This window comes from Rhinopithecus bieti, unplaced genomic scaffold (assembly GCF_001698545.2).
Source record: "Rhinopithecus bieti isolate Rb0 unplaced genomic scaffold, ASM169854v2 scaffold_51227, whole genome shotgun sequence".
Taxonomy (NCBI): Eukaryota; Metazoa; Chordata; class Mammalia; order Primates; family Cercopithecidae; genus Rhinopithecus; species Rhinopithecus bieti.
Genome location: NW_016820844.1, coordinates 238,550 through 260,256, shown reverse-complemented (window position 1 = coordinate 260,256; position 21,707 = coordinate 238,550). Strand labels below are relative to the sequence as shown.

General features: G+C 38.9%; 2 protein-coding genes across 2 annotated transcripts in view; one reads left to right on the top strand and one right to left on the bottom strand.

Moving 5' to 3' along the window:
* Window positions 1-3,109: 3,109 nt before the first annotated feature.
* POM121L2 (POM121 transmembrane nucleoporin like 2) lies at window positions 3,110-6,883 on the bottom strand. The gene has a single exon (XM_017859981.1). The coding sequence runs from the start codon at window positions 6,826-6,828 to the stop codon at window positions 3,721-3,723; it is 3,108 nt and encodes a 1,035-aa protein (XP_017715470.1). The 5' UTR covers window positions 6,829-6,883; the 3' UTR covers window positions 3,110-3,720.
* A 14,238-nt stretch (window positions 6,884-21,121) lies between these two features.
* LOC108520545 (vomeronasal type-1 receptor 51-like) overlaps window positions 21,122-21,707 on the top strand; it is a 9,042-nt gene continuing 8,456 nt past the window's right edge. Inside the window, 2 exon segments of the mRNA XM_017859977.1 lie at window positions 21,122-21,203; window positions 21,206-21,680. Of these exon segments, the coding sequence (XP_017715466.1) occupies window positions 21,122-21,203; window positions 21,206-21,680 (557 nt within the window).

The following is a 21,707-nucleotide window of genomic DNA, read 5'->3' as shown; positions in this document are numbered from 1 at the left end:
TAAATAAGAAGAACGTTTCCTTTTAATGTATTAATTCCAAAAGAAAAAAAAAAAAACAGAAATTAAATGGAGCTCCAGAAAACTAAGAAATACTTCTTGTTTAACTGAGGTGCTCATTCATTCAATATTCAGGAAAACGTGTCTGTTTGGACCATGGATCTGGACTTCAGAGGCAAAGAAAGATCTCTCGAGTAGGGACAGGTCTCTTCTGTGGCTGGCTGCAATTACTGCATGAAGACCATATGCTTTTCTATTGTTTTCTTTTTGGCTTCCTTTTATGCACTGTCGTGAGTGGTTGGGCATGTGCAGTACTAACTATGCCAGTCCAGGAGTGGAGCAGAGAGTATATCCTGAGGTCCCTGGAAAATGAGTAAAGAGAGTCAGGCTATTTCTGGGGCAATGGTGGGGAAGTCAGTTAAAACTACTGGTGGGGAAATCAACACATACAGAGCAGCTGCTCACAAACCCACAGATAGATAGACATATAGACACACATACAAAGGTACCAAACAATTTATAGCTATTCTTTAACTAGTCCTTTAATTTTATTAAATTCCAGCATTCTCTCTTTTAGAGAATCCAGTCATATCTTGCATGAAAGTTTCACTTGAAGTAAACACAACAACATTCAAGGGGAGTTATTCTGTTTCCTTATGCTAGGGTACTAGCCAGTAAGAAGACTTGTAATATAATTGCTGAACACAGAGTCTTTGGGGATTGAACCTGGGGTGCCCTCCTTAAGGGAGAAAGCTGTAAGTCTTGCCATATTCTTATGCTGTGTTGATGAAGGATAAGAAGCAACTCTAAAACATTTTAGACCTGCACTATTCATGTACTTGTTATCTACAGTGGCTATTGAGCACATGAAATGTGGCTAGACTTACCCTGGGCAGCATGGTGAAACCCTGTTTCTATAAAAAATTAGTCGTACATGGTGGAGCATGCCTGTAATCCCAGTTACTTGGCAGGCTGAGGTGGGAGCATCACCTGAGCACTGGAGGTCGAGGCTGCAGTGAGCCGAGATCACACCACTGCACTCCAGCCTGGATGACAAAGTGAGACCCTGTCTCTAACAAAAAAAAAAAAAAAAAAAAGGAAAAAAATGTGACTGAACTTGAGATGTGATGTAAATGTAAAATACACAACAGATTTTGTAAACTTTATGTGAAAAAACTCTACTTTTTTTCAAATTAATTGAATGTTAAAATAATATTTTGAGTATATTAAATAATACATATCACCACCCATTTAATGTGGCTTCTAGACTATTTAAAATTATATACCTGGCTCACATTTGTGGCTTGTGTTATATTTTGTTGGACTATGGCTGATGTAGCCAGTCCGCATCTTGTATACCATAAATTTTTATCATGACCTCTTTTCAATGTCCATTGATTAATATATCACTAATTTTACAGTTGTAAACACAGTTTTTGACATTCTTTAGACTAACCAGCATGGTGTCTGCTATTGATCCAGAAAAGAGAGCTGAAGCAATTGGACCATTCCTAGATTATTAACTCTTGACTAAGGAAAATGACTGCCTTCCAGGTGTAGATTGAAAATAACCCATATTTATATCACACTTTCTACACTGAGGAAAGTTAAAGACATCATAGGTGTTGGGTGTCCGGAAAGAGGACCGTGGAATGTACTATCAGCTAAGAGGCATTGTTTCCTCACTGTATTCAAGTGCTAGTCTAAGGGCTTAAGATGCTTAATTTTCCTTTGAGTTATTCTCTATTAATTAGGTAAAAGGCACAGAGTGATTGAGAAACTTTCCTATGTGAGGTGAGCCATGTGTCAGCCTAGATTTGGACTATATTATACTTTTACCACTACCCTTTACTCCAGGAAAGTCCCATAATGAGGGGTGAGGAGCACAGTCTTTGGAGCCAAACTACCTAGCAACAATTTTTTTAATTTTAAAATTATTTGTCATCTACAAATCATAATTGTCTATATTTATGAGGTACAGTGTGTTGTTTTGATGTTTTGATATATGTATACAGTGTGGAATGATTAAATCAAGCTAGTTAATTAAATTAAATCAGGTGCTGAATATGTTCCCTTGCCTATCTTTTATTTTTCATACCCAGATGAGCTGAATTACCTATCATTTTTTATGGTGGGACATTTGAAATTTACTCTCTTATTTTGAAATAGGCAATTCATTTTTGTTGACTATAGTCACCTTGCTGTGCAATATATTTCCAAACTTATTCCTCCTATCTATCTGAAACTTTGTACCCTTTGACCAATAGCTCATTCCCTTCCTCTCCCCCAACCCCAGTAACCACATTCTACTCTTTAGTTCTATGAGTTCAACCATATTAGATTCCACAAGTAAATGAGATCATGTGGTATTTGCTTTCTGTGCTTGTCTTATTTTACTTAGCATGATGTTCTCCAGGTTCATCTTACACATTTGCAAATGACAGAATTTCCTTCTTGTTAAGGCTGACCTGCCCAGGGCTCTGGGCACACAATTTCATTGTGTATCTATACCACATTTTCTTTATCCATTCAGTCATTGATGGACAGACACTTAGGTTGATGCCATATCCTGGCTGTTGTGAATAATGCCGCGATAAACATGGGAGTGCAGGTATCCCTTCAACACATTGACTTCAATTTCCTTGAATATATATCCAGAATTGAGATTGGGGCATCATATGGCAGTTCTATTTTTAGTTTTTTGAGGAACTTTCATGCCATTTACCATAATGGCTGTATTAATTTACATTTCTGCCACCAACGTACAATGTTTTCTCTGCATCCTGGCCAACACCCTCGATGCAATTCATGCCTTTGTCACTTTCTCACTGTGTGTCTTTAGACAAACTACTTGGCTTCCTCATTGTTCTGTCCGCATCTGCAAAATAATGACTGAAACAGTGCCTACTCATAGGATTCTCATTAACTCAATAGTTTGACAGTTTCTCATAAGGTTAAATATACACTTATCATATGACCCAGCAATACCACTCCCAGAAATTTTCCTAGGGAAATGAAAACATGTTCACACAAAAACCTGAACATGAATGTTTATGGTGACTTTACTTATTATCGAGAAAAAATGGAAATAAATGTTCTTCAACAGGTAAATGGATAAATGAACTGTGGTATACTCATACAATTGAATACAATTAAAAATGGATTTTTAATCATCAATAAAAGAAATAAATTATTGATATAAGTAACAACTTGGATAAATCTCAGTGGCATTATGCTGAGTGAAGGAAGCCAGTCTCCAAAGGTTACATACTGTTTGATTCCATTTAAGCGACACTCTCAAAAAGACAATGTATAATGACTGACAGAGAACACGTTAGTGTTTACCAGCAGTAGGGATGGTGGGATGTATGAAAAAATGTTCTTACTGATAGACATTCAACTTGTTTGGAAAGTCTGGATATTATAGATCCTGCTGATGTGCATGCTGCACACCTGACACAGAGAGGAGTGGACAGGAAGGGGAAGGCGAAGTTCTGTTCAAGTCCAATGGGTTTGGTTCCACCTGGCCTCAGTCTGCAATCACCACTAGATGCTTTAGTCCTTCACGTTCTTCAGGGATGTAGATTAGGACACACAGTGTGAACATCCAAAGCTCCAGCTTTAGATCTGAAGTACGTTTACTTTAGAAAATTGGAAGACACTGAGGTTTTTCAAAAACAATACTGAGGTCCAAATCAGGGTGCAAGTGACAGGGAACACAGGCTACTTCTTGTAGGCATGATGCCTTCGGGAATGCCCTTGCTCCCGATTCTTTGAGGTTTTTGATTTTGTGCCAATGGAAAATGAAGAGGCTGATGATCTAAAAGGTCCTCTCCCAACAGAGCCTTGGGCAGGTGGAAAAGGCATCCCAAAGTCAACACTGCTGCCTGCCTTAGCTTGTCCAGGGACTGGGATGCTTTGAGCAATGGGGGCCATAGTCTTTCTTGCAGAAATGCCGGCTCTCCCCAAGGCAAAAGCTGTGCTGTGGCTGGGCAGGCCTTGAGTGTTCTGGCTCCAGCCTTTTCCATACGGGATCATGGTACTGGTGGTCCCACTAGGCAATGCTCCAATGCTGAAAGCTCCGGAGGTGGAGCTCATGTCTGGGCCAGTCATTCTAATCCCAGACTCATCACAGTCCATAGGGGTCACGAATCCCCCAAAAGCGAAAGGTCGTGGGGCTCTGCTGCCAAACACTGAGCCAAAAGCCCCACTTTGATGGGTCTGAATTACAATTCTAAACCCAGTTGTACTAGCGTGACTAATGGAAAAACCTGCTGGAATGCTGCCAATGCCTGGCCAGGTGCTGGCAGGGGTTTGAGAGGTGGAGGCTGAGGGTATCAAACACCCCAAGGCTGACTGTGTGGTACTGATGAAGGCTGACTGAGCTGGAGTTGGCACTGGGGTTGGCAATGCCACTGCTGAGCTCCCAAGAAGAAAAGAGCTACTGACACTTGGAGTAAAGGCTGGCTGGGAAGGTCCTTGTTTCTGTCCATCTGTGGCACCAAATGCAGGCTGGGGATTAGCTCCTTGGGATAGTGGGAAAGGTGGCCTTGAGCTTGATCCCAAGGGACTTGTGATTGCTGGAGTCAGGTTGGAGACGCTGGGGGATGATGCAGGCCAGTTCGTGGATACTAGGGCTGAGGTGGGCAGAGGGCTGCCCATACCCCTGAAATTAGCAGTGCTGCTTCTAGGGGATATCTGGACAGCACTGGAAAGGACCTGGGTAAAGATAGTGACTGTGTGCACAGTAGGAATGGTAGGATGGTGGTGTGGTGGGAAAATGAATCCTGTGGCTGGGGTGAAGTTGGCCCTGAAGGCCTGAGCAGTCCTAAGCAGGAAAGTGTTGCAAGTGGAAGGGACAGAATAAGTGTTGCCTATGGCACCTGTAACATTCACTATACCAAAATCCAAAGGTGGCTTAAAAACAGAGTCTTTAGATGTGCTGGCTAGGGTGGTGGGCATGACCACAGTGGTGGCCTTGACCAGGCCATGGAAGTGATGGGTAGAAGCATGAGTAAATGGAGGAGGGGTCTGCTTGGAGGAGAAAGGAGCTATCATGGGCATAGTTTTAAGTAGATCTATGCTGCCAGATATAGGCTTGAAGGTAGAAGTTAAGGTGCCCTGAGTTGTGGAGAGGGAAGAGCTTGAAGATGCTGCAGCTGTGACTGAAATTCTGGAATATGAGGAGCCTCCAATCTCGCTATTGTGCAGGGGCCCCAAAGTCGGTTTTAACATGAGGTGAGCAGAAGTTGCATCAGGAGGTGCAGATGTGGAAAGATGGGGAGTTGGGCTACTCACCATTCCAAGCAAAGTACTTTGGACGGTGGGTGGTGCAGGTGGGTCTGGGGGCATGGGAGACCTGTCAGCCTGAGAGGTTGAAGGCAGCCAGGTGGTGTCAGTAACTGGTGATGTGGGAGAGGTGGGGGTCAGCAGGATGAAAGTAGCTGTGGGCTTTGAGTCTGGAGAGGTGCCTGGAAGGAGCTCTGACTGTGAGCACCCTGGTGGGGTTGGTAGGCTAGGTGTCTTCAAAGGAGAATGGGCCACACTGGTTGCCTCTCCCATGGACTGTGGGGAGGTCAGTGGACCTAGAGACTTCTGCATTTTTCTTAAGTTTTCCAACTGAGGATTTGCCCCCTGGGTTAGATCTGTTTCTGAGGAAGGCAGAGTGAGAGATAGGGAAGGCTGAATAGCAAGCCAAGTCTCAGGGACAGGGTCTGTGGTGACCTCAGTTGTATCTTCTCTCGCGTTGGTGCTCCACTGTAGTTCAGTTTTCTTCCCCAAGGTCAAGTCCTCATCAGAGACTGCATAACCAAGCTGGGGAAGTGGAATCTCCAACAGCAGGTTCTCAGGACTAGACGGCAGCTGTGGAATCTTTTGATTTTGCTGCCCAGAACTTCCAGATGCTCCTGGGGACTCAAAATCTGATACCAGTGGGACTGGAGAGTAAGGCCGATGACCACTTTTTTTCTTTTTTATTGGCCACTCTGGTGTCTCGAATGATACACTGGGAATACTTCTCTTCCAAGGGTCTGAGAAATTCCTGGAAGAGCTGTAAGAGCTGGAAATAGCATTCCTTTTGGAGCTGAGGGGGCCACCTCTGTATATGCTGGCCAAGGAGCTCATAGAGGAGCAATTGGGTCTCTTAGTCAAGCTGTGATCTGAGCTGCAGGAATGGAGACTTCTCTTCAGCGGCCCAGGCCTGGGCACAAAAGAAGTGAGGGTTCCATTTTTCATCAGAGGCTTAAATGCAGATGGTCTGGTCTCTGGACTCCTTCTCTTACTGTCCAAGCCCTCAGGGAATAGTGGTTCTTCCAACCTCCCTTTCCCTTTTCTGCACTCTCTGAGGGCCCTCAACACTGTCTCCTTTGAACACGGATCTGAGGGCTCCTCAGAGGGTGGGGGTCCTGCAAGGGCAATTACATCTTCAGGAGAAGTGGAAGGGGGCACCCTCTGGTCGGGAGGAGTGATCTTGATGGTCACTGGGCTCCAAATTGGCCTAGGATGTCGAAGAGACCAAATAGTCCGCTTTAAGTAAGTTTCCCACCAGTCTGAAGGGAGAGGCCCCAGGGTGGAATTCTGGGACTTCTTCATGGGAAAGCGCCTCCAAGCCTCGTTGGCCAGCCACGTGGTTGGATTGGCAGGATCCAGGTTTGGCGACCTCCTCACAGGTCTATACCGTGGGGCAGGGTGGGCGCGGTGGACTAACTGAACCCGATGAACTTGGTGAAGGGGCTGAGTTGGCCTGCGTTTCGTGGGCCTCTCGGGCAAGTCGGTGCGCACCTGGGCTGGGGACGAGGGCGAAAGTCCCAGCTTGCTCAGGAAACTGCCCATGAGGAAAGACGAGGCGCGGTCAGTGGCTTCAAACAAGGTTTTGGCTTCCGAGGTTTCGGACATCTGCACAATCGGACCGAGTCGAAGAGCGCAGTGTTCGGTTGACGGTTGGGATTCACGCGCGAGGAAAGCGCGAGTCTCAGGGTGCTTGGCAGTCTCCAGACCCGGCACCCGCTGGAACGGGGGACACGAGGGACTTCAGCAGTCCCAGTAACTTGCTTTGCTGTTTTGAGACCTCAGCGGGGCGGTCAGACCTTTTGCTCTCTCTTTGTAACTCTTTGCAGCGAGTTACAGTACTTGGCGCGGGGAGAGGAGCTCGAGAGGAAGCGCACGGCCCCACGCCCCTGGCGTCGGCAGCGTCTGTCTGGGACCCTGTGGTCCGGATTCACCAAGTGGCGCAGAGCTGGAATAGAGTGGGTGCACAGTTTCCAGGCTGAGACCATTATGGGCCTCGAAGGTACAGGCTCAGGGGACTCAGGGCCCCGGCGCAGATCTGTCTGCCCGCGGGATCCCCTGAGTCTGAGTGGGGAGCACTATCCGCGCCCCGCGGGGTGAGTGCGGGCGGCTTTCGCAGTTGTGCAAGACTGGAGGTCTGGACCTGTGTATCTGTGCCGTCCGGATGGCATTTGTGGCACTAGCAGTCGGGAAGGCAGCTGATTGAAGATCCCGGCGCTTCTCCCTTTCTGCAGCTCTTGACGCTGCCAGTAGGTGTCAGTCATTTGCCGCACAGCCACCTTTGAGATCCACCTGTGTCTCCCAGCGGCCGAATCCAGGTTTCCTTCCTGTTCGCACTTGGAAAACTCATGGCGATTGCCATCAGGAGTGGCCTCAGAGATCCGGAGTGGACGAACGGGAAATCGCGTCTTACGGCCCAGAACCTGAGCCCTCCACAAACACTCGGCTCAGTCCCTTGCTCAGGTCACCTCCTGTTCTCTTCTGCTCTGTGAAAGGCACTTGTTAAGAGAATGAAAAGACACGCCACAGACTGGAGAAAATATCTGCGTAATACGTATGTATCTGCTGAAGCACTGGTATACAAAACATACATAGAATGTTAAAACTCATAATAAGGTAAAAAATTAATGGGCAAAATATCTGAACAGAAACCCGCCAAAGAAGATATACAGATGGTAAACAGTGTAAAAAGATGCTAAGCATCATTGACATATGCTATATGTCAGTGTTCAGCTATATATAACTAAACATCAGTAAATACTACTGATTGCAATTTAAGCATCAGTAAGATACTATAATTGAAAATTGAACATCAGTAAGATATTACTACACACCTATTCAACTGGCTAAAATTCAAAACACCATATGCTAAGGAGGAGGTGGAGCAACAGGTACTCTCATTCATTACTGATGATAATGCAAAATGGTACAGCCACTTTGGAGGACACTGTGGCAATTTCTTACAATGCTAAAACACAGTCCTACAATACAATTCAACCACCACAATCCATGTGTTTATCCAAATGAGCTTAAAGTGAGTGTCCACATAAGGACCTGCACATGAATGTTTATAGAAGTTTTATTCATAATTGCAAAAATTGGAAGCAACTAAGAAGTCCTTCAACAGGCAAATGAATAAACTATGGTATAACCATACAATGCAATATTATTCAACATTAAAAAGAAATGCACTATCAAGTCATGAAAAGATATAGAGGAACCTAAAACCCACATTGCTAAGTGAATGGAACCATCCAAAAAGGCTGCATATGACTTCAAATACATGACAGTCTGGAAAAGGCAAAACAATAGAGACAGCAAAGAGAGTGCAACAGTGGTTTCAGGAGAGGAGGTAAAGAAATGTGGGATACCATTAAGCACACCAACACACACAAAATGAAAGCACTAGGAAAGGAGACAGAGAAAGGAGTAGAAAAAATTGTCAAAGAGAGTGGCTGAAAACTTCCCAATCTAATTGAAAAACATTAATCTACACATCCAGAAAGCTCAACAAATTCTACATAGGATTATACAAAGAGTTCCACAAAGAGACATGTCAAGTAAAAGCACTGAAAGACAAAGACGAAGAGAAAATCTGGAAAGTAGCAAGAGAAAAATGACTCATCACTTACAGAAGAATCCTAAACAAATTAACGACTGACTTCTCATGTGAAACAATGGAGGCCAGAGGCAGTGGGATAAGATATTCTTATTCTTTTTTTTTTTTTTTTTTTTTTTTTTTTTTTTTTTTTTTTTTTTGAAGATGGAGTGCGTCGCTGGTGTTGTCCAGGCTGGAGTGCAGTGGCGCAATCTTGGCTCACTGCAAACTCTGCCTCCCGGGTTCACACCATTCTCCTGCCTCAGCCTCCCGAGAGTAGCTGGGACTACAGGCACCCGCCACCACTCCTGGCTAATTTTTTTGTATTTTAAGTAGAGATGGGGTTTCACTGTGTTAGCCACTATGGTCTCAATCTCCTGACTTTGTGATCCACCCACCTCGGCCTCCCAAAGTGCTGGGATTACAGGCATGAGCCACTGTCCCCGGCAGGATAAGATATTCAAAGTGTTCAACAAAAAATACTGTCAGCCCAAAGTTCTATATCTAGCAAAGCTACCTTTCAAAAATGAAAGCAAAATAGACATTCCCACATAAACAAAAACTGAGAGAATTTGTTGTTAGAAGACCTGTCTTAGAAATACTAAAGGAAATTCTTCAGACTGAAGGTGACACCATATGGTAATTCAAATACACATTTAAAACAAGAGCACTGGTAAAGGTAATCACATAATTATAAAAGACAGTATAAATATGTACTTAACTGATTCAAAAAGTAATTGTACAAAACAATATACATATTATGCATCTGGGGGCCTATAGCATATAGAAATGTAATATATCTGCTAATTTATTTGGATTTGTTTTATGCAAAAGGAGGTGGGTGAGAAGAAAGCTGCACTGGGCTAAGGAAATAACTTAAGACAAATTTATAGGAATAAACAAAGAAACCAGAAATGATAAATAAGAGGATTAATATAGAATAAGCTCTCTCTATATATATATATACACACACACATATTTTTTCTCCTCTTGTTTCTCTCAGCTTATTTAAAACACATAAAATTACATAAAGTAATAATTGTAATAATGTTAGGTTTGTAATATTTATAGTTGTAATATGTATAACAACAATATGATTAAAAGGGAGAAATAGGAGAAAGAGCTATATGGGAGTGAGATTTTTATATCTCACTGGAATTAAGTTAGTATAAATCAGAAGAAATAATTGAAAATTTATAGTGGAAAATCATCAAAGAAATTAAATGCTACAGTATAAAATATTTACTTAATGCAAAATGGAATATAGGAAGAATAGAAGAACCAAAAAGGCATGAGATAGACAGAAAATAAAAAGTAAATACCAGACAAATCCAAATATAGCAGTAATATAATTGTAATAATAATATTACATGTACATATATTAAGCAATTCAATCAAAAGGCAGAGATTGTCAGGGTGGATAAAGAAACAGTATTCAACTATCTTTTGTCTAGAGAAGACACCATTTACATTTAAAGATACAAGTAAATTGAAAGTAAAAGGATGTAAAACATGTCATGCAAACTTCATCCAAAAAAAGCTGTAATGGCTATACTAATAGAAAAAGTAGACTTTAAAACAAATAATGTTACTAGGGACAAGTAAGGACAAAAAGGGCTAATCCATCAGGAAGATATCATAATTATAAACATCTACGCAATTAATAAGAACACCAAAATACATAAAGACAAAAGTGACAGAAATGAAGAAAAAAATAGACAATGCAAAAATAATAGTTGGAATCCTCAGCCCCACTTTCAATAATGAATAGAACAACTACAAAATGGTCAGTAGGGAAACACAAGACTTGAAGAATGCTATAAACCCAACTAGACCTAACAAATATTTATAGAATCTCCATTAAACAGCAGCAGAATGTGCATTCTTCTCAAGAGCATATGGAACATTCTCTGAGATAGATCCTATGCTAGGTCATAAAACAAATCCAAATAAATTGAAAAGGATAGAAATAATGCAAATTATGTTGTCTGATCATGATGGAATGAAATCAGAAATCAAACACAGAGAAATTTAAAAATCCACAAATATGTGGAAATTAAATTTCTAAATAGCCAGAGGGTTAAAGAAGAAATATTAAGATAAATTAGAAAATACTTGAGATAAATGAAAATGAAGAAACAACATACCAAAACTTATAGGATTCAGGTAAATTAGGGTTTAGAGGAAAATTTATAGCTATAAATGCCCATATTAAAAAAGAAGAAAGATATCAAATGAGTAAACTAAGCTTTCACCTTAAGACACTGGAAAAAGACCAAACTAAACAGAAGCAAAATTCAGGATAACAGTGAAATTAATGAAATTAGTAATAGAAAAATGTAAAGAAAATCAGTGAAATGAAAACTAGCTCTTTAAAAGTCAACAAAATTAGCAAACCTTTAGCTAGACTGTACAAGAAAAAAAGAGAACCGAAATTATTGGAACCCAAAAATGAAAGAGTGAGCATTACTACTAACCATATAGAAATAAAAAGACTATAAAGGAATGCTGTGAAAAACTGTATGCCAAAACATTAGATAACTTAGATGGAACAGACAAATCCCTGTAATGATGCAAACTACTGAAACTGACTCCAGAAGAAATAGACAATCTGAATAGATCTATAATAAAAAGATAAATTAGTAATAAAAAACTGTATACAAATAAATGTCCAGACCTAGATGGCTTCAGTGTTGAATTCTACCAAACACTTAAAAGAATGAATACCAACTCTTCACAGACTCTTCCAAACAACAGAAAAGGAGGGAACACTTCTCAACTCATTCTATGTGGCCAGTACCAGTATCCTTATACCAAAACCAGGCAAAGCCATCACAAGAAAACTACAGACCAATATTTCTTATGAATACAGACATAAAAATACTCAACAAAACACCAGCAATACGAATCCAACAACATGTAAAAAGAATTAGATATCATCACCAAGTGGGATTTATCCCAGAAGTGCAAGATTGTTTTAAATTCTGAAAATCAGTTAATGTGATACACCATGTCAACAGAATAAAAACCAAAACTACATGATCATCTCAAAAGATGAAGAAACACATCTGACAAAATTAAACACTCTTTCATGATAAAAGTCTCAACAAACTAGAAATAGAAGGGAATTTCTTCAACCCCAAAATACATCTACAATTGCATGGAACCCTTGAAAAACTAGAACAAGGTTGAAAGACTCACAATTCCTGATTTCAAAATTTACTATAGAGCAACAGTAATTAAAACAATGTTGCACTGCCATAAGAATAAACATATAGATGAATGAAATCTGCAGTTGAGAGGTCAGAAATAAACCCTTATGTCTATGGTCAACTGACTTTTTCCAAGAGTCCAAGACTATTCAATGGGAAAAGAACAGTCTTTCCAACAAATGGTGCCGGGACAAATTGATAGACATGTGCAAAAGAATAAAGTTTGACACTTACCTCACACCATATACAAAAATTGACTCAATGGATTAAAGAGCTAAATATAAGAGCTAAAACTATAAAACCCAATATTTGGGAAACCACTGCCTTATAGAAAGCTTATACATTTGTACTACAAGGCAAATACAGGAATGTTTATAGCAGTATTATTTAGAATATAGAAAACCTGGAAGGTATCTGAATGTGTATTCACAAAAACAAACACCAGAAAATAAATAAATTAATTGTGATATACCTGTGCAGGGGAATACAATACCACAATGTAAAGTGAATGGTCTCCAGGTACATTCAATAACATGGATGAATATCACAAACCAAAAGTTGTGGAAAAGAAGGCAGACAAAGAATAAAAAGACAATATAGATATAAAGTTCAAAAACTGGAAAATAAATTTTGTCTTTTGATTCATACACGTGAGGTGTATTAGTATCAAGTAAGGAAAACAGAGAGCACACTGATTATTTTAACAGGATGTATTAGGTGGAATTGGTAAAATGGGTATTGGAAGACTAAAAAGGCAAAAAGGAACAGTAGCAACATCATGAAACAGCTACCACCCCAAGAGCTGAGAAATACACGTGCAAGAGGTGAGGTTATTAGAAGCTCAAAGCTTGGAGAAAGAGACTCAGTGCTGAAGCCAGATCTCTGAGGAGGGGTCACTGGCCAGATGGTGCTGTGATCTTCGAGAGGATATAATGAGGCTGGTTCTGGGAGTGTGGAAAACAACACTGAAAACGTGAACTAATTGCTGCTGGAACTTACTGCTGCTACAGAGTGAAGTGCTGCTGGGATGATGCTAACAGGAAGAGAACAACAGAATTGAGAGTTTGTACTCTCTTTTCCAGCCTTCCATTGTCCTTCTAGAGTCCTCCACTGCTAGATTCTGAGAGAGGGTACAGGGTGAGGTTTGCAGTCCCAGCCCCAGCTTCACAAAGCAGAATGTAGAAGTGTGAACAACATTGATATAAAGTTCAGAAACATGCAAACTTAACATATTCTCTCATAATGCATATATATGTGGCAAATCAATTGAGAACAGTAAAAAGAATGATAAATATAAAATAATTATTCTACAGAGGAAGAAAGGAAGATGAGATTGAGAAGGGCAGATTTAGGGCTTCAAAGTATTGGCAATATTTTATTTCTTCACTTTTATTGGGTAAATTTGTATTTGCAAAAAAAATTTTACTTTTATATATTGCATTTTGTGTGCATGTCATTTGAATGTACATTCGAATTTTCACAGTAAAATATACTTTATAATATTTAACACTTAAGTTGTTGGAAGCAATTAAAATACAGTAAAAATTTTAAAATCTTAGGAAAATCACTTTGTACATACCAATTAATATAGGTACTGAGAATTCAATTAAAATTGAATTGACTCATTAAACAAAACAGTATTAAGTTTGCTTTTAAGGAAACTTCAGAAATATAAACCTGCTCCAAATGAAAAAAGCCATAGCAGCATCTTAAGGGAAAAAATATTCTTTGGGAAGATGCAACAAGGCCCAAGCAATAGTAAAACTTGCGGTAATTTTATTGGCTGAGTGAAATTAAACTGATTAATTTCTCCCATCACAGTCCTAGAGCCTTGGGGAATGCAGCAGAAAATTCTATTGCATTGTTCAGGCAGGAAAAAGTGTGTGTTTCCAGGTGGTGGCTTTGCACCTTCAGTTAATAATTCTAATAAATTCACCATGATGATATTTGGCATCTGGAAGAGCTATTTGCAGCTTCTCTGGATGCATCAGAGCAATCCACCCTCCACAAAGGCATGTGCACTAAGGATGACAAGTCAAAACACAGATGAGCCTTCCCTAAAAGGGAGGGAGCCAGCCTTGGCCTCTCTGCACAGCACAAGAGTATCTGCCTGCAGTTTTGGGCAGCAGCAATCTCCTGTGGTAAATAGTCTTCAAAGGCCCCTGCTCTGAGAGTTCAAAGGCAGTTTAAGGATTCTTGAAAGCTTTTCCTTGTCTTATTTCTCCATGTATAGAAGGGCCTCATACGTGATTTAATGTTCTGCTGTCATTGTCTTGAAATTCTTAGTAATTTATTAACAAGAGGCCCCTTGTGTTTTCGTTTTGCTTTGGTCCCCCCAAATTTAACAGCCAGTATAACTCCTATTCTTTCTCTTCCAAAATTAATGTAATTCAAGCTTTCTATTTTCCTTCCTCTATTTCAGTCTTACTTCATTAATTTTGGTTACCAAGTACTGACTGTTTACATTTTTGTTCTTTTTTAAATTTTTCTCTCTTCCTTCATTTCTCTTTTTCTTCTCTGCTGCTTATTTTCTCCGTAGTGGTTAACAGGATGGGCTCCACTGCCTGGGTCAAGTACAATTTTGCAACATATGAGCTGTGAGAACCTGGGCAAGTTACTCAATCTCTTCTTGTCCTCATCTGTAAATTTGGAATAATAATTTTACCTACCTCACAGGATGTTGTGAGGGTTAGTTATGTTAAGTATCTGTAAAGTGTTAGAACATTGCTTACACATAAGTGCTCAGCAAGTATTTATTAAATAAGTAACCTTATCTTTATATTCTTTCTCTATATATTTCATTTTCTACTTTGATATTCTTTATTTTAAAAATTCTCCCCATACTTTATATACTATTTTGATATTATTTAATCAAGCTTTAGTTAATTTCATGTATTACATCTCCTCAGAATTTTTATTCTTCCTATACTTTATACCTTAAGTAATTTTTTAAAAATCCAATTATGGATTTCTCTTTACTTCTCCATTCTGGATAACCTCTTCTTCTGTACTGTTATAACTTCCCTTATTTTTCTCTATATTGTATTGGTCCATGTTTTCACATTTGAAATGTTTTCAAATTTGTATTTGAAATGCTTTGCATAGTTTCCAGATATTTTATATTTTTTTCTTACAACCACTTCTCTACAAAGCTCTTCTCTTTCTATGATTAAAGCTCACAATATTCCTCAGGTGGTTTTGGTTTTCTCTGACTTCAGAAGTGGATTTGTATGACTTTTATTCTTTTGCTGTCCTTTTACAATTTTTTACACAAAACTCTCCAAATTCTAGCATTCTTTTTTTTTTTCTTTTTTTCTTTTTTTTTATTTTTTTTTTATTTTTTTTTTTATTTTTTTTTGAGACCGAGTCTCGCTGGAATGCGGTGGCGCGATCTCGGCTCACTGCAAGCTCCGCCTCCCGGGTTCACGCCATTCTCCTGCCTCAGCCTCCCCAGCTGCTGGGACTACAGGCGCCCGCCGCCAGGCCCGGCTAAGTTTTGTGTTTTTTTTTTTTTTTTTTTTTTTTTTTTTTTTGTAGAGATGGGGTTTCACCGTGTTAGCCAGGGTGGTCTCGATTTCCTGACCTCGTGATCCGCCCACCTTGGCCTCCCAAAGTGCTGGGATTACAGGCATGAGCCACCGAGCCGGGTCGCATTCTTTTTTTCTCATTCTGTATCTTCTTTTAGTATTGTTTCTTTCATTACTATAGTGTCTATTTCTTATCGTACACTTTCTTTTCACTGATTTTCATATCTTATTTTTCTTTTTTCTCTCTCTTCATTCTTTTTATCTTTATACTGCTCCCCCTCAATTTCTATTCCCTCTCTATTCATACTGTCTTATTTTATTAAATGTTTTATATTCTTTTACAAATCATCTTTATATTTAAGTTGAAAATGTTTTATATTCTTTTTATATTTTATTTTATTTTATTTTTTGAGATGGAGTCTTGCTCTTGTTGCCCAGGCTGGAGTGCAGTGGTGCTATCTTGGCTCACTGCAACCTCTGCCTCCAGGGCTCAAACGACTGTCCTGCCTTAGCCTCTGGAGTAGCTGGAATTACAGGCATGTGCCACCACGCCTGGCTAATTTTTGTGTTTTTAGTAAAGACGAAGTTTCATCATGTTGGCCAGGCTGGTCTTGAACTCCTGACCTCAGGTTTGTATTCTTTTTAAATCATCTTCTGTTAAACAATATTTCTGATTTTATTTTAACACTGCTTTTAATTATTCTTTTAATTTTTAGTATCGATAATTTAGAAATATATTTAACAATTCAGGTATTATTTTAAAATATATTTTCCCTCCTTGACGTCTTTGCTTAATTTTTCTGTTTTTTTTTTTAACGCTTTGATATTTCAGATTATCTTAAAGTAAAATCATTTGCCTTTTGTAAACATTGCTATTTTCATATTGGTTTATTACTTTACCTTCTTCTTCCCAAACTTTCCTTTGTAGGATTTTACATAACATGCTGTAAATAAAATGCCATAATAATTATATATTTGTGTTCTCTTTCCTCTTTCCCTGCATATCTGGATACTAATTTATAACCTTTGTCTCCTTTTCAAGCACTTTCTCTGACTCACTTATTGGTTGCTGTTTATTCTAAAAGTGTGTTCACAACTTTTCTATATTTTAGCCATCACCAATACTTTTCTTATCTTTTGGTAATTTAATTATGTTTCTTTTTAATATTTCCTCTTTTTTATTTTCTTTTATTGATACTAACTCTTCATTTTATTCCTTCTTTACCTACTTTTCTCTCTTCCCTTTTCGTTGTTTATTACATCTAATATATTTTTAATCTTCTTTCTATTTAATTCAATGTATTCTGAATTTTCTATCTTACTAATCCTGTTTTTCTTGTTTTGTGTGTGCATAAACTTTATTGAGGTATAACTTATGTACAAAAGAGTCATTTTAAGTTGTACAGTTTCATCATTTTGACACACACACACAACGTCACAACCACCTCAATCAGAACATTTTCTTCTCCCCAAATTTCCCACATGTTCTTTTGCAATCAGTGCACCCTCGACTTGGGCCCAGTCAACCAATGGCTCTAATTTCTATTACATTAGTTGTGACTCATAAGATTTATTATAAATGGAGCAATAGAGTATCTCTTCTTTTCCGTCTGGCTTCTGTCTTTTTTTTTTTTTTTTTTTTTTTGAGACAGAGTCTCACTCTGTCACCAAGGCTGGAGTGCAGTGGCACGATCTCGGCTCACAGCAACTTTGCCTCCCGAGTTCAAGCGATTCTCCTGCCTTAGCCTCCTAAGTAGCTGGGATTACAGATGCGCACCACCATGCCTGGCTAATTTTTTTATTTTCAGTAGAGACGGGGGTTTCACTATGTTGGCCAGCCTGGTCTCGAACTCCTGACCTCAAGTGATTCCCCCACCTCGGCCTCCCAAAGTACTGGGATTACAGGCATCAGCCGCTGAACTGGTTCTGCTTGGCTTCTTTTATTCAGAGTAATGTTCTTCAGATTCATCCACATTGTTGTATGTATCAGTGGTGCATTTCATTTTATTGCTGAGTAATAGTCCATTATATGAATATATCATTGTTTGTTCATTCACATATTAATGGACATTTAGGTTGTTTCCAGTTTTCAACTATTTCAAAAAAAGCTGCTATGAAAATTAGGATACAGTTCTTTGGGCATGTCTTTAAATAGATAAAAACTGTCCGGTGATTTCCAAAGTATTTGAACAACTTTACATTCTCACCAGGAACTTAAAAGTTTTAGTTGCTACACACCCTTGCCAACACTTGGTATTTTCAGTATGTTAACTTTAATAACTTTAGCCAGTCTAGTGGGTGTGTAGTGGAATCTCACAATGGTTTTAATTTACATTAGCCTAATGAATAAAGATGTTGAGCATTCATTATTGAATGCTTTATTAGCCATTCATTCATCTTATTTTATGAAGTATTTATTGAAACCTTTTGCTCCTTCCTCTTCCTCTTCCTCTTCTTCTTCGTGACTGAGTCTTCCTCTTTCACCAGGCTGGAGTGCAGTGGCGCAATCTCAGCTCACTGCAACATCTGCCTCCCAGGTTCAAGCGATTCTCCTGCCTCAGCCTCCCAAGTAGCTGGGACTACAGGCATACGCCACCATGGCCAGCTAATTTTTGTATTTTTAGTAGAGACAGGGTTTCACCATGTTGGCCAGGATGATCTTGATTTCTTGACCTTGTGATCCACCTGCCTTGGCCTCCCAAAGTGCTGGGATTACAGACGTGGGCCACCGTGCTCAGCTGCTCCTTATTTAATAGGTATTATGTTGTTGTGAGGTTGTGAGGTAAATCATATAGCCTAGATACAGGTTTATTGTCAGATATATGTATTACAGATATTTTCTAACAATTTTGGCTGTCCTTTTCATCTTATTAATGGTGTTTTTTGAAGAGCAGATTTTAATTTTAGTGAAATTGTATTTAACATTTTTTATTGTTAGTGTTTTCTATGTCCTAAGAAAATTTTTCTTACCACAAGATTGTGAAGATTTTTTTCTTTTTTTTTTTTTTTTGAGATGGAGTCTCACTGTCACCCAGGCTGGAGTGCAGAGGCATGACCTTGGCACACTGCAACTTCCATCTCCCTAGTTCAAACGATTCTCCTGCCTCAACCACCCGAGTAGCTGGGACTATAGGCATGCGCCACCACGCCTGGCTAAGTTTTGTATTTTTAGTAGAGATGGGGTTTCACTATGTTGGCCAGGCTGGTCTCGAACTCCTGGGCTCAAGCGATCTGCCTTCCTCAGTCTCCCAAAGTTCTGGGATTGCAGGCATGAGCAGACTAGATATTTTCAATTGTCCTATCTTCAAGCTCAGTGGTTCCTTCTTTCGCATCCTCAAATCTGCTGTTGAGCACCCCTAGTAAATTTTTAAACTATTATACTTTTCAACTCTATAATTTCTATTTGATTCCATTTTATCATTCTATCTTTTTATTCTCTTTATATGTTTATATTCTCTTTACTTGTTTATACACCATTCTTTTGGTTTCATTCAGTTCTTTGTTCTTGGTTTCCTTTAGCTCTTTGAGCACATTTAAGACAGTTGATTTAAAGTCTTTGTCTAGCAAACCCAATGTCTGGGCTTCCTCAGGGATAGTTTCTGTCCATTTCTTTTTTTCCCTGTGAATGAGCCACATATTTCTGTTTCTTTATGCCTTGTAGTTTTTTGTTGAAAAGTGGACATTTTGAGTATTATAATCTGGAAACTCTGGATATCAGATGTTTCCTCCTCCACAGGGTTTGCTCTAGTTGATTTTTGATGTTTGAGGATTTCAGTCATCTGTTTCTTTAGTGAGTTTCCCAAACTATTTTTGCAAAGACTATATCGCTTGTCATGTGTTTTCACTGAAGTTACGTTACCTTAGCAGTCAGCCAGTGACTTGACAAAGATTTTCATAACTATCTAGAGGGAGAAAAAAAACAACACTCTGGTCTTTGCAGATGGGCTCTGAGCTGGCGTACTCCTTATCTCTAAGCCAAGCCACCTGCAACTCTGCCTTAGCTATCATCTTCTGCTTGTACGGACTCCAAAGATCAATCAGAGGTACAAGCCAAAGGTTCTCTTAGGACTTTTTGGAGCTTGCATCTGGCCCTGGGCATGCAGGTTGCATTTCCACTTCCCTGGTGTCTAAGTCTGAGGTCTCCAGAGAAACAGAATCAATAGAATGTGTGTGCATGTGTACAGTATTCTGAATACTGCAGGGCAAGCTGGAGACCAAGTTTATAATATACCTTGCTGTAAGGAAACATAGAAAGTTATGTAATAACTAGATGGTAATTCAGTGTCAGGAGAAGGGCTGTTTATCCATTAAATGAAAAGGACTTCATCAACCCTGTTGGCTAACTGGAAAGTAAATTTATTTAATACCTTATTACATTTGATCACTTTGTCAACTTCAATTAAACCTTTATTACATTTGTAAAAATATTAAATATGCTTGCTAAGCAAAGAAAGTTTTTCAGAACAAGCAAGTTTAGCATTTAATGACATAAATTACTCAGTAGTTAACCATATTCTAGAAATACATTTTATTATTCATAAAATAACAGTGTGGTACAATTAGTGCTCTGAAAAGTGGATTCATATTCATATATTGCTATTTATAGGTTATAAATATTACCTGTATATAAAAAGTACAAAATATTTCCAGTTATAAGTTTACAATTAAAATACAATACTGGAATTTGAAATAAGATTGTTTTTTATTACATGGGAAACTGTCTTTAAAATAGAACAGACTAATCCTAAAAAATGGGCTAGAACAAATGGTAAAAATGTGTATGCAAAGCCCAACTGCCACGTAAACTTAATCTGCTCTCTAGATATTTGAACAATACATGGCATCCAGCCTCTGGAAATCCCACAAAAATGTAATGAATTCATGTATAGTTGAGTATTTGTCCCTCTTTCATGATAGATTTGTCCCTCGTTCATGATAATTTCCATGTCAAAATTGAAATTTCTTTCTAAGAATTCAGTGATTGCTAAACTTTCATATGTGGAATATATTTATGCTGCTGTTTAGGCTGTGCTGGCTTTAATCAAAAGATCCAAGAAAACCGTGAATATTTTGTATTCAAATGACACAACACTGGGAATCTTACCTGTCTTTCAAACTGGCATTGGGCTCATGGGGAACTTATTGCTATTCATTACATGTATGTACATCTTCTTATTTCAGCCCCATCAGAAGAACCCCTTAGATGTGATTCTTATGCACCTAACTTTGGCTAACATTATAACAATTATCATCAGGGTGTTCCATATATAATATCATCCTTCGGAATTAGAAGTACTTTTGTTGATACCTGTTGTAAAACAGGGCTATACATTTATAAAATGACATGGGGCATTTGAATACGTACTTCTTCTCTCCTGAGTATATTTCAGGCTGTTATTATCAGTCCTTGTCATTCCAAGTGGGCGTGGCTCAAACCTCAAATCTCCCCATAATTTTTTCCCTTATTGATTTATTCCTAAATAAACAACATGCTAATCAATATGTGGGTCATTATAAGCATCATAGCCACCAGCAAATCCACTAATGTTGGACTTGGATATTCTCTGATATACTGTAAAACAAACATTTTATATACTACCATGCTATGATATTTCAAAGTGCCATGTTTACTCAAGGTTTCCTCTTTTTGTTCCTCATGATTTGGAGTAGTTTCTACATGGTGACTATTTTCTTAAGGCATCAAAAGACGGTCTTTCATATTCACAGTATCAGTCTCTCTCCACAGTCTTTTCCTGAAACAGAAGCCACTCATGTTGTCTTCTTGCTGGTGAGCTGCTTTGTTTTCTTTTATGGGACTAACGTATGTCTTTCCACTTACATTAGCTCTATATATGAGAACAGCCTAATCCTGGAGAACATTACTAGCTTTGTTTCATCTTCCTACCCAATTATCTGCACTTTGATATTGATTAATTATGATAATAGAGTTTCCAGATTAACCTGTGCCATTTTAAATATGATTATTTCCCCCTGCTTACCACACAGCTTTCTATTGCATCAAAGGAATCCTGATAAAAATTATTTTAACTACAAGAGAATGTATTTTAAATTTTCTGAGTTTAGAAA

What these genes read in the sequence shown, in the direction of transcription:
- POM121L2 (XM_017859981.1), bottom strand. Translation starts at nt 6,828, where the DNA reads ATGGGCAGTTTCCTGAGCAAGCTGGGACTTTCGCCCTCGTCCCCAGCC.